At 39.8% G+C, this 12,290-nt stretch overlaps 1 protein-coding gene across 1 annotated transcript in view; it reads left to right on the top strand.

Moving 5' to 3' along the window:
* The window catches only part of ANKH (ANKH inorganic pyrophosphate transport regulator), a 108,991-nt gene that overhangs the window by 70,551 nt on the left and 26,150 nt on the right, over nt 1-12,290 (top strand). The window contains exons 7-8 of the mRNA XM_050315916.1: nt 2,109-2,201; nt 5,821-5,916. Coding sequence (XP_050171873.1) covers nt 2,109-2,201; nt 5,821-5,916 — 189 coding nt within the window. The remainder of the gene's footprint in view (nt 1-2,108; nt 2,202-5,820; nt 5,917-12,290) is intronic.

Genomic DNA, 12,290 nt, shown 5'->3' with positions numbered 1-12,290 from the left:
TGACCTATTCTCTTAAGGAGTCTAGGGAAACTTTGCCACCAGTTTCAGTGGGAGGATGTCTAGATGCACATAGTCATTAGCAAATCTCTCATGGTTTTTTTCTACAGGAAAAGCAAAGCTGTAAGATACTAAATGGAAAGGAAAATTCAGAGAGCTGTTGCTAATTTGTCATATGTGATACTGTGTATTTCACTCTGAGGAGTTGGCAGAGACTGCAAATGAACAGCTGTGGAGAGAAAACTTAAGAAACTTCACGCTTTTGCATGTGTAAATCAGGGATCAGTCTATGTGTTAATAGTGGCCGTGGTACAAGGGGAGCCAGAGTGGGTTAGCATTTCTTGGTGACTTTTGATTTCAGGTGCATCACATTTCATGGCTAGCCAGTTGCATTTTGTTGCTATTAGGATGACTCCAAATATGTGTCATAGCTGGTGGTTTGCTGGCAGTTTACACTAACAGTAATGGTCACATTTCAACTTTCTCTGAGTAATTGCCTCTGAAAAGGTAGGTTCTGGCAATACAGGTAACACCAGTGTCTGGAGCATCGGTATCCACAGTTTTGTAGGCTAAAAACGTCAATATTTTTATCCAGGTGGAATCTAGCGTACAGAATGTGGTAGTGAAATACTGTTTTCTTTAACAGGTACTGTGTCTTTGCAATCTTTTTGGACTTCATGATGAAAATAAGCAAAATATCTTTTATATTCCTTGTTTGATTTAACCTAGTTAGGTTTCATTTCAGACGGAAATTCTGCTAAAAATACAGTAATGGGAAGGTGTGCAATTAAAAAGGGTACTGTCTTAAAATTCCAATTTTTTTTATTTGAACCAATTACTTTTTCAAGGCACGTTAAACATTATTAAAGCTATTATTAGCAGGGAAGAATCTGTCCCACTTTCTTCCTCTCTGTGGATATCACTATGTTTCCCCCTCCTTTTAAACGGCACAGGGAACAAATTAGCTCGCTACATGGTCATTTGTTGGTATAGGTCTTTTAACCAAGCAAAGACAGCTGTTACATTTACAATAGGAAAATGGGCTCGGATAACCAAGAAAACATACATCAAAAGTTTAGGACTGAAACAGAGACAGCAATAGTTGAAAAAGGTCTTTCCTAAAGCTACCATTACCAGATGTAAAATGAATGAGAATTTAGGTGGATGGTAGCACATCTGAACCTGCAGTCAAAAGGCAGTCAAGCACTTTGATTTCTAAGAATTAAGAGAGTCAGGCAGTTCTCAGTACAGATGCATCCTTTAGCTCTGAGGACTAGAAAACGTGGAGTGACAGCAGATTTACAAGCAGCCTCGGGAAGAGCTCTGAACACCCTTTCTACATGAAAGACATGAATTACATATATTTAGACTTTTTCTTCAGCAATCAGAAACATCACCAAAATCTTTCATACATTCCTGTGTAGGGGAGCTTGTCTTTTATATACATCTTGGACTGTACTTGTGAAAGTGTGAAAGGGCCTAGTTTTATGCAGACAGTTGTTTCTCAAGATAAAAATATTCATCTGGAATTATTTTTATTTGTTGTTCACTGGGAGAGGTGGAGTTTTTTGTCTCGTAAGTGCCTCCTGCCCCAGTGCAGCCAGATTGATGTCAGTCAGCCCACTGAAGCCCACTAATTTGTCATCTCTCTGTTTTGCTTAAAGCTGTTTTACTTACGAATACCAAATAAAATGTATAGAAATTAAAATTACACAATATGATCCGAAGCTACCAGGAGCTGTAAGGCATTCTGCTACTCAGGAATCTCTAAGTAAAATCACTCAGGAGCAATGTGTGAGGGAGCTGTTTGTCTGGCTGAGGGGTGCACCACAGGTCAGGTTAACTACTATCCCAACGTACCAGAGTGATGGTGAAATGACAAAAATGAGATAGATAGCTTCGTGGCACAAAAGATTTCGTAAGCTTAAAAGGCCAGGCCAAATGGTGGCCATTACGATTGCCTTCCTGAAACAAAGAGCTTTCAGTCGCTTGTCTGGTTTCTCACTGTGCCAAGGTCAATGTGGTGATATTGGTGGAAAATGTCACTGTATGTTAGTTTAACTGTTGTGTTTGAAGATTTGAAGTTCGTGCTTCTCTGTCTCCATTTGTAGGCAGTGGCAATTCTGACAGCTACATATCCTGTGGGACACATGCCGTATGGCTGGCTGACAGAGATCAGGGCAGTGTATCCTGCTTTTGACAAGGTGAGTGTCCCTATTAGGGGTGTGATAAATACCTTTTGTGTGGTTTTGCATGTGTGGTCCTCCTTGTTCTCTCTGTTTGTTGTTCCACTGATAGGTTTTTTTTAAATCCTAGTTAAAATTAATTGGCTTTGGGTGGCTTCAAGCTGTTGTCTGATTTATGATTTTAACCTTAGCTCTGTGTTACAAGGTATTAAGCTGCCTTTTGAACAGATAAGTGCTGTATTTTTAAGGATTAAAAAAAGTCCTCACTATGATATAGCCACTTAGCTAATTAAGTTATTTCTCCCAAAGTGACATCACTGAGTGAGCAGGCTCTCGTGTCTGCTCCAGATTTTATGGTATCTCTCAAGTGGTTTTGGGGTTCATCTGCTTATGTTAATATTTAGCAAAGGCTGTTTCATAGACTGACAGTAACAGTAACATTCTTTTAGTTGTACTGACTTAGCTGACCAAGGCTATGAAGATTTTTGTTGGTATATTGTGTAATTACATAAGAATGCAAGGACTGCTCCTGGAACTGAGCGCAGAGTGAATATATAACAACAATTGATTTTATTTAGTCTCTTTTTTTTTTCCTCTGATTTAGGACTGGTACTCACTCATCCATATATTGCATGAAAAACAGTCCTGTCCTGTGACTCTAGAATTCCAATGCCAGATCATCTTCTTTCCTTTATTTACCAATTAGTAACTGAACTTTCTGGTTCCAAATACTCATAAAAAATATGTTTGCTTGCTCTGATGTGTTTAACTGGAGCAAGCCCTGTTTGATATCATCCACCATATTTTCAAGGAGAATTTAAAACCAAAACAAAGTCAAATCTGTCATAACCTCCTAACCTGCCTGTGTACAGCTAAATTGACCTGTCAGATAAAATACCGCATGCAGGCTTTCTCAGAGGGCATGCTGCTGAAAAGGATTTGCAGATGCAAACCCAATAAACTTCAAGATAAAAATAGTTTGGGACAGGAAACTCAGGGGCTGTTAACCTCATTTGATCTGAGACACAATCAAATGCATTATTACCAAGCTATAGTAACAGCAATTAAGACTCCTAAATTCAGTTCTCATTTAGCTGGTGGAAGATGTGCTGACAACTGTAGTGGCGACAGGATTAGACCATAATTTGTGGATTCATTTATTTCAGTTTAAAGGTTGCTCATAGGGCTCTTGTGGAACACTGAGAGAAAGAAAATGCTAGGATAGGGTACAGATGCTAGAGTTCATTTAATTGCTGAAAAATTACATAATGGGAATTTTAGTTCCATGTTTTAAAAGCAATTTGGAATAAAATGTGCAACGTGAGGTAGCAACAGTATATGTCCTTGCAACCATGTGTGTAAATGCCTCCACCGTATATTTCAGATAATAAATACGAAACCCAAACCCACAGTGGTTTGGGTTTTTTTAGATTGCTGTGAGAATTGCTTTTCCCTCAGTCACACATATTCTGTGTGTCTCTGTGCCTTTCAAAAAGCTTTTTTTCCTTAAGATCAGGCTTTCTCAGAAGAGTCTTGATAGAAACACTTTTTATTTCTGGACCCTGTAAAACCTCCATTGTGATTTTCAGATGCCAAAACAGTGTGTATGCATTCAAACTCCCATTTTCTTTTGTCGATTACTCAGAAAGCTGGCAATGCTGATGACCATCAGAAGCACACTGACTGATGGGATTTGGGATCCTGATAATCATTATGCCCCTCTTCAGTGGCTCTACTTGCGAAGTCAGATTCTTGTCTTCACAGGGAAATCGTTACCTCTCTTCACATTTGTAAGAGAGATGCAGGGTCCTAGTTCAGTCTTTTATGAGACTCTGTGTCCAGAGCAACCTTATGGCCTAGTATTAGACTCAGACTAAGGATTACTATTGATATTTTTAAAGAAAACAGGCATATCCTAGTTCTGTGCTCTGTATGCCGGTTTCTGTGGTGATAATGCCATTACTCTTCATGGACTATGCAACCTGATTCAGAGCAACTGTGAGAAGACTTGCAAATGCTGTTTATCTGATTACTAGATGGAAATGGATATTCTTTGTGCTCCAGGAGCAAGAAGAAATCATATTGAAAACAAATCATAGCGATTTGTTCTGAGAACTAAGTAGGATGCAAGAGTTAGGAACAAAGAGTATGTGATCAAGAGTTAGAGCCAAGGATGGAGTAGGACAAAGGCAGAGATAGCAACGATGAGATAGGAATGAATGAGAACTTTTGTTACCATTCCTTTTGGATGGCTTGATTTGGGTGTGATTTTCTTCCTCTTTATCATTTTAGCCTTGTTAGAAAATTATGCCATTCAGCAAAAAGTTCCTTTAAACACTAGTGAGTGATGTAAGCAAGGCCTATCTTCATATATACAAAAACTAACAGGAGCAAAGTGTCTCCTCAGAAACATAATTAATAGGAATAGATGTGTGAAAAAGTGTTTACAGAGAGTTTTCCTAACCTGTTCCCCAAAAAAGTCACCTCTGGGAGTGGCTTCCTGCTTTAAGGTCTGGGCTGTCTTTCTGCATCTTCATGCACCCAAACTTCCAAGCAGGTATTTAGGCAGGAGTGTGGGTCTGTCTAGGTGCAGTTGCTGCACTGATCAGAACAAAAGCCTTAAATTACAAAATTCCATCAACTACTTGAATGTGTGTGAAATGGTGTACTCTTCACAGAGCTTATGTTTGGTTTGTCACCTCCCAAGATGTGTTTGCAATAGTTCTATTTCTCCTACGAGTGACTTAAGTAAAGGAGGCTGACCGAGTGACAGATACTGTTGTTCTACCTGAGTTACATCAAGGATGTATAAATGTAGTACTATGTCTCATGGTACAAGTTTTATTAGCGGGTGCACAAACTTGCGTATCTCAAACAGCCCCAGGGTAAATGCAGTAGATGACCCAGCAGCCTCTTGCTACAAGGCTCCTAATAGTGCCCTGCTTTGATATTCCATCTTCTCCTTTCACAGACCATTTACTTTGTTTTTTTGTGTTCCCCAAGGGCAATTTTAAATCTTCAGCTTCATTTGCTATATTAGATATTTGGAAGAAGGCTTTTGTTGTTTTAAATGAAACTTTGCTGCCATGTGAGTACAGAGCACATGTTCAAGGTGGAACATCTAATAGTCCTAATTATGTTCTGTTCATTAAACTGCATTAACGGAGCTGACTGTTCCAGGCAGCTTTGTTTATATTACCTACTTGTCTAATTGGATCAGTAAGGATGCTTGCATTGGTGATTTAGTACCAGTTTGTGGTGAAAGGGAATGAAATCCTGTTTTTCCTGTGAAAACATGCTACAGACTTTACACTAAGGTTAAAAAAATCATGTGGAGTTTCCTTAGAAAGAGCTATCATCCTTTTTCAAAGCTGAATTTATTAAATAGGACTTATTCTTTAGAAAAGTAGGGAGATTACAGCCCTTCAGTGACCACAACAGCAGTTGGTGTCAGTTTAAGTGGAAAATGTTCTGTAGTGATACAAAGCACTCAGAAAGCTCTAGGTTATAAAGCAAACAAGCCAAGTCAGACATGGACAGGCACAGACAGTCAGGCCCAGCACATGACCCTGGTGCCGTCAGCCTCCCGGTAGTCTGGAGCCAAGCTAATGCTCGCTATCTCTTTCTCTTACCCTAGAATAACCCCAGCAATAAATTGGTGAACACGAACAGCACCGTCACAGCGACACATATCAAGAAGTTCACTTTTGTTTGCATGGCTCTGTCCTTAACGGTAAGAAACCTTTGTTCAACTCTCTGATTTTCATCTCAACCAGAAAACTGTCTCCTCTACCTAATGCTAAAAGCACTAGCAGTTCAAGAAAGCTGAGTTGTCTTTTCTTGTTAGGAACTGTTGCTTTTATCTGGAGAAGTGAGTGTGGTCAAAGTACTGGAGTACTGAGAAAATCAGCTGTCATTAAGTCATGCCAGATATCTAAAAGGCTGGACTTATTTTATTTTCACTACTTTTCATTTCAAATCAACCTCCACGTGCAAGAAGATATCAGAGATCTGCTTTTCTTTTCATCTCTTTTGGTTTTATTTCTTTAAATGCACAAAAGTTCTGGTAACTAGCATATCAGGAAAACAAAAGAATGCATTTGTGTCACATGCAGTGGGATGGCAGCCTGTCCCTGGGTGTCCTTCATTTACTGTGAATGGTAGGAAAGGCAGCACAGGTTGAACCTGCAGGAGCTGTTCCCTACTGCCTCTCATGGCACTGTTTTTTTCATGTGGGAGTACTTCCATGTGTGTTGATTCTGTTTGCTCTCAAAATTAACTAAAAAAGGCAGTCTCAGAGACGGTGCTGACACTGACGAAAGGATCTAAAGCCTTGTCCATGCTGGGAAGCACTGCATGGGAACGACAGGAAGAAATTTTGCTGAGCCTACAGTGTTTCAAAACAACCAGCTTACACACAGATATATAGTGCATCTTCTCCAAGAACAGCATTTCTGCACAAACCTTCTGAGCAACAAACAGGCAGTTTTGGAAGAAAACTCTTAGAGCTGGTGGGGATCATAGCAAATAATGGAGCAGATGACCAGGGTAAATCCAATGTCTGTTTCTAGATAGGATGGATTTATAGTAGTGCTTAGGGCCATGACATCATCTTTCCTCAGTACCTGCAGTAACAGGACAAAAGCAAAGGAGAACCTAGAAAACAGGTTTTTCACAGAAAAAGTACTTTGTAACACTAGAAAAGTAATTGGGAAATGCAGCAATTGTTTTAGGATCCAACGCTCAGAGTCCTACAACTGAATTTGTTCATATCCCAGAATGGGGTTTTTCTTTATCCCCAGAGTTCCATACTTTCCATGGGGTAGCTGGCTGCTTTGTAACTCCCTTCTAACCTACATTCACATATTTACTGTTGAGTAATGGAGTGATGACAGAATTTCTCCTTTTCATTTTAGTGTAGAACCTTCTTGACTGAGTTACAAGTGGCTTATGTGTGAAGAGAAACTAATTTATGTCAAAGGCAACCTTACAGTACACAAACCTGAAGTATTTGCAACCCACCCCCTTGCCACAACCTGGGAATGTTGAATATAGTACTCTGTGTCTTATTTCACAGTTGAAAATTAAGTGACTTAATCCATCCATAGCTAAATTATATTTCTTCTGCTCTTTGTTTCCTGTACTTTTTCCCTAAACTGCTACAACTGGCCACCATCAAAGACAGAACTGGATAAGCCAATATGGCATCTCTTGTGTCTTTTAGTTTCCTTAAACTTGAACTCTTTTCATGTGGCTTAGAGACTACAGCTCTTGCTCTAACTTGTATTTCCCACACCATGAAAGATAGATATTTTTTGCCATTGAATTGGCCATTCTCTGAAGACTTTCCATGGCTCTCATGTTACCTAGGATCACACACTTCAGGGTTTTCTCTTGTGTCCTGTGCCAGGCCAAGTTTATGTTTTCCACAGTTGGAGCCTCCCTTGAAGTCTGTCAGTGCTGTTACAGACCCACAAAGGGCAAAGCTTTCCTTGTTATAAATTGTTTTGAGAATACTATTTAAATCTCAGAGATTCCTCTGATCTGAAAATATTCTTAATCTCCTGTGGTATTTATCAGTTTGCTTGAGTTCTGATAGATCATGAGCTTTTCACATTACCATCACCATCCTCTGCAGAGTAATTTTTAATTACTGCAGTAAGCTTTTGGTTTGTGTCTTTATGGGATTTTTTTTCCCCAAAGTTCTCCATAGTACTTTCAAGGGCAGTTCTTTCATACACTCATCATGAGAGATTTATCCACACTGAAATTCCAGAAACACTTTTGAGGTCCATAGCTTTTCCTGTCCTGTTTCTATTTTTGCCTGCTAGTGACAGATTCTTAGGATTGCTTGTCAACACACAGAAGGGAAAAATAGACACATGAGCTCCAAAGATTCAGTTTGATTCAAAGGCCTGACCGTGCAAATGCTTCAGAACACAAACTCAGTAGGTGTTGGTATGACTGAAATTAGTATGTACCACGGGTTCTAAGGAACTAGACTTCAAATTTGCCTCTGTTGCTGCCAGGTGAGCTCCCATGGCCATCGGCAATAGCTGCATTTTTATTCACGGGCTGTACTTCAACAAATGGCGGTCAGAGAAGTGGCATGACATCTTGTTCTTTCAGGTCAGAGAGAAAGTGGAGAACAAGCTCCCAGGCTGATAAGACAAAACAAACCAAGTACTTAGACATGTCATGTGAATGCATTTTCCAGTGGATGATCTATAGAAGGATTCCAGAAGATGTAAAGATAAAGGAAGTCCATTAACCACTGGAAAAAATAACAGTGAAGCTTTAAGTACAAGCAGCAACCACGCAGGGAAGTACCTTCCCAATATAAAACCCTCAGAAACCTTCCAATCATTAAAGACATACTTTTTTCAGAGAATTGGCAGAAATATGTTCTACCTCCTTCCACAGACCAGTCATGCCTGCAAACCTACTGCTGCAACAGAAAGCACTTCTTCACTGTTGTTGATGGTGACACTGTTGGGTCAGAGTAGAAAAAAATAATATTTTTGTTAAGACACATAACTTTGTGGTTTGTTTCAATCTTCATGGGATCTGAAAGGCTACACTTGTGCCTTCCCAGAGTAACTGGGCAGCATGCACATGTGTTCTGTGAAGTATGATCATAAGAGTATTGTCTCATGGATTTGAAGCATCAGGTGGGTATTAAAGCTGCTTCTTCAGAAAATGGGAATTAGTTGTATTGCTGAGTGAAAATTATGTAGACAAGCTGTTTTATTTAAAGGCTATATGTAGAAGCCATTTGACTCCTGACATGTAAGAGAGCTGATGTGATTTGTCATATCGATGTGGTTCTGGTTGTAGGTAAGCAATGATTCCTTCCAACAGCCCTGTTTTGTGACTGTGTAACTGAATGTAAAATTTGTATAGCAGAGGGAAGGGAGTTAGCTGTAGAATTTTGCCCTATACAGTTAAGGGACTTGTTTGGATTTTAGAAAAAAAAGCATACTTGGTAATTTACTTGCAGCTTAAAGAGTGTGCATAGTGCTGTTTGCCATTATTTGTTACTTCACTGACATTAGGTACTATGGGAAAAATGTATAAGTAGAGATACTGCCAGTGTTGCTGCCATTGTGGATCAATCTTGTTGAAGAATGTTTAGCTGAAGAACTAAAGATTTTGGTTCAATGCTAGACCTGTTTAGATGACCCTACAGAGCAGCCCTGATAATGTTGCACAGTTGTAAACTATGTGAAGACAGATTCGTGAGAGAAAAGTGGTGCATTTGTAGCACACAGCCCTTTGCTTGTGGGATGTGTCAGCCTCAGTCCAGTGCAGAAATCCCAAAATAATTTGTCCAGGTGCTAAATTACTGCATTTCTCCATTGCAGCAAGGGTTTGCTCTGCCAGGGGGAGCACTCCCTTACTCACAAACTGTGTCTAGAGGGACAGGCTGTGCGAGGAGCAAGCTACTTGAAGAAACCCTGTCATGCCCAGCAGGAGTAATGGCAAATAGGCTGTGCCTTAGCAAGGGTTTTTCTTAGAATAGTGGTAGTGTCTCTGAGCTTGGACACCATGGTGCAGAATTCAGGGGTTTTCCAAGGCAGCCTGTGATGTAGCACAGATACTGCAAAAATACCTTTCTCTCTGTATTTCTCAGCTGAGCTCTTGTTTAAGTCTTATGTGATGACACAGAAGTTGCAGTCAGTTCAGATCCTCTTCCTTCGCTAGTGTTAGCTGCTGGCAGCCACGGGATTAGTGTTTGGTCATCTGCCTCTAAACTGCAAGGCTTTGCAGGCTGATTTCATGTTGCTTGTTAGTGCCTGTTATATGAAAGTAATAGAGGTCTCCTTTTTGAAGGCTCAAGCTTCTTCTCTGCACCCGCTGCAGCCTACTCCCTGTGGTCACAGCCATGTCCTCATGCACAGGTCTGCGTGCAAACCCTGTGCAGGTCGGTGAAGTTGTGTGTCCTGAGCTGAAAGCCAGACATCAATTGTGCAGGCAGCACTAGGGGAAGTGGGGAAAGTGGGACTCTCTGAGGCGACTGGCAGTATACACATCTGTTTATGTCTCAGAGTCATGGTAGAAGGCAAGAGATGTCTTACTTAACACGAGGCGCAAACACTGGGGTAAAAGCATGGCTGGCTCAGTGTGGCTGATGCAAGATCACTGCATGAGGAACATACAGGATGCTGATCAGAGAACACAAATTTCTGAGAGAGCACTGTGAAACCTCCCTAGCTGACCTTCACTAAAAATGAACCAGAATAGTCTGTACTTACTTGTTTGTTTATACCAGGAAAGGAGCAATCAGTTCTTACAGTAGTAGTTACAGAAGCTATGCAAATTGGTTCAGCTTTCTCTTCAAGCAGCCTCTGCTGGGACAGACCACAACGCTTTTGGAATGCGTTTCCAAACACCAGGTCCTGTTAGCTGCATTTTTCCTCTTAGCTAAAAGGCCAGCAAGACACATGGCCAGTTATAGCTTCATAATCTTGAGTGTTCTGTGTATTACAACAGGTTTTCCCTTACCACTAAGACAGGCTCAAGGTGCCAGGGTGACATGCTGTACACACCACATCATATTCATCTGTGTGTCACCAAGTTAATGTACAGCAGGAGATCTCCACAGTACTTCTCACTTTTAACATGTATTCTATTAGAAACAGCTCAAAGCTCTTTCCATCTTTAAGTACAACAACACAGGTGCTATTTAAAAGGAATTTCGATGCTGCTTTGCTTTTTTAAAAAATGAATACGTGTTTAGGGACAAATGGGGAAGGTAGTAGTTTTCACTAAAAACCAGACCAATTAAGGGGAGAAGCCAATTGTGTAGAATGCTGTCTTTTATTTAATTAGTGGACACTGCCTTAGAAACAAAATCCAGATGTTCAGATTTGCCCTGTCATTTTTCATTCCTTTCTGTTCCAAAAGACTGAAAGATAGAATGGAAAGTAAGCTTTCACATTTACACTCATATACATGTACGTAATTTATGCAAGACTTACAAATTTCAGATTTACTTGTTACAAACTAGTAAAAGCTTTAAAGCCCTCTTTAAAAAAGAAACATTGCCATGAAGTTTCAAGGTTCAGGCCCTTAAGGTACACAGATTGATATGCACTTTGTTGTGGTAACCAAATTCAAATGCCAGGTCACCTGCATTAGATTTAAATCTTAGTGAAAGTTTAAATTTAGTTTACTTAGGAGCAGACAGCTGGTCAGTTTACTGGCTTACGTGCTTAACCCTGAGAGCTGAATAAATGTATGTCAATACATGTCAAAATGTCACCTACTTACAGTCAGGTTTTGTTTATTGACTCCTCAATTATATTGCTTAGAATTGAGGAGCCTAATTATAACTTTAAAATGTTTATAATACTTGTATATTATTTTCTATAGTATTTGTTAGGTAATCTCTTATATGCTATAAATAAAATACAACATATTTTTGTCAATAGAATGTAATATTTATATTCGTAACTTACTCTTTTGATGGAGTAAAAAAAGTGCTGATTTCTAAGGGCTCCTGCTGATGAGCATCTGTAGTTTAAGGAATTACTATTGGCAAGGGTTGTTTCTTTCATTTGCTTGAAGTTATCAGTCCTTTAGGAAGAGCAGCTGGAACATTTTGTCAGCTGACATTTTGTCAGCCCTCCATTGCTTTTACCTTGTAGCACAGCAGCATAAACTATCATCACTTGGCAGTTATATTCATCTCATATATTAATGTATAATATATGTATCTGATAAGCATATAATCATATTCAGAGGGCCATTCCAAGTGAGGGGTTTTATACTATATTACAACAATCAGAAGCATTAAGCTGCAGCATTTATCATGTTCATTTGTCCATCTTTTATTTCCCCTCAGCCATGGGCATAAAAAGGGACAGGTGCTGGGAACCATAGAGTTGCAAAATTCAACAGAGGGACCCCATCTCAGTTGAAAAGAGCAGGGAGAGCTCCAGAGTCATAGGGTTTCTCTTGCTGGGTCTCTGTGATGGGATCCGGTTCAGCCTGAAGAGAGGAAGAGGAAAGTCTTTGTTCCATTTCACCACAGTTTACTGCAAGCCACCCCATCATTTTTCTAATTCTCAGTCATCAACTGCTTGGTTATGTTCTATAATTAAT

Source organism: Myiozetetes cayanensis, unplaced genomic scaffold (assembly GCF_022539395.1).
Source record: "Myiozetetes cayanensis isolate MyiCay16 unplaced genomic scaffold, myiCay2020 scf1, whole genome shotgun sequence".
NCBI classification, from domain to species: domain Eukaryota; kingdom Metazoa; phylum Chordata; class Aves; order Passeriformes; family Tyrannidae; genus Myiozetetes; species Myiozetetes cayanensis.
The sequence above is the reverse complement of the archived record's forward strand: the minus strand, read 5'-3'. Positions and strand labels throughout refer to the sequence as shown.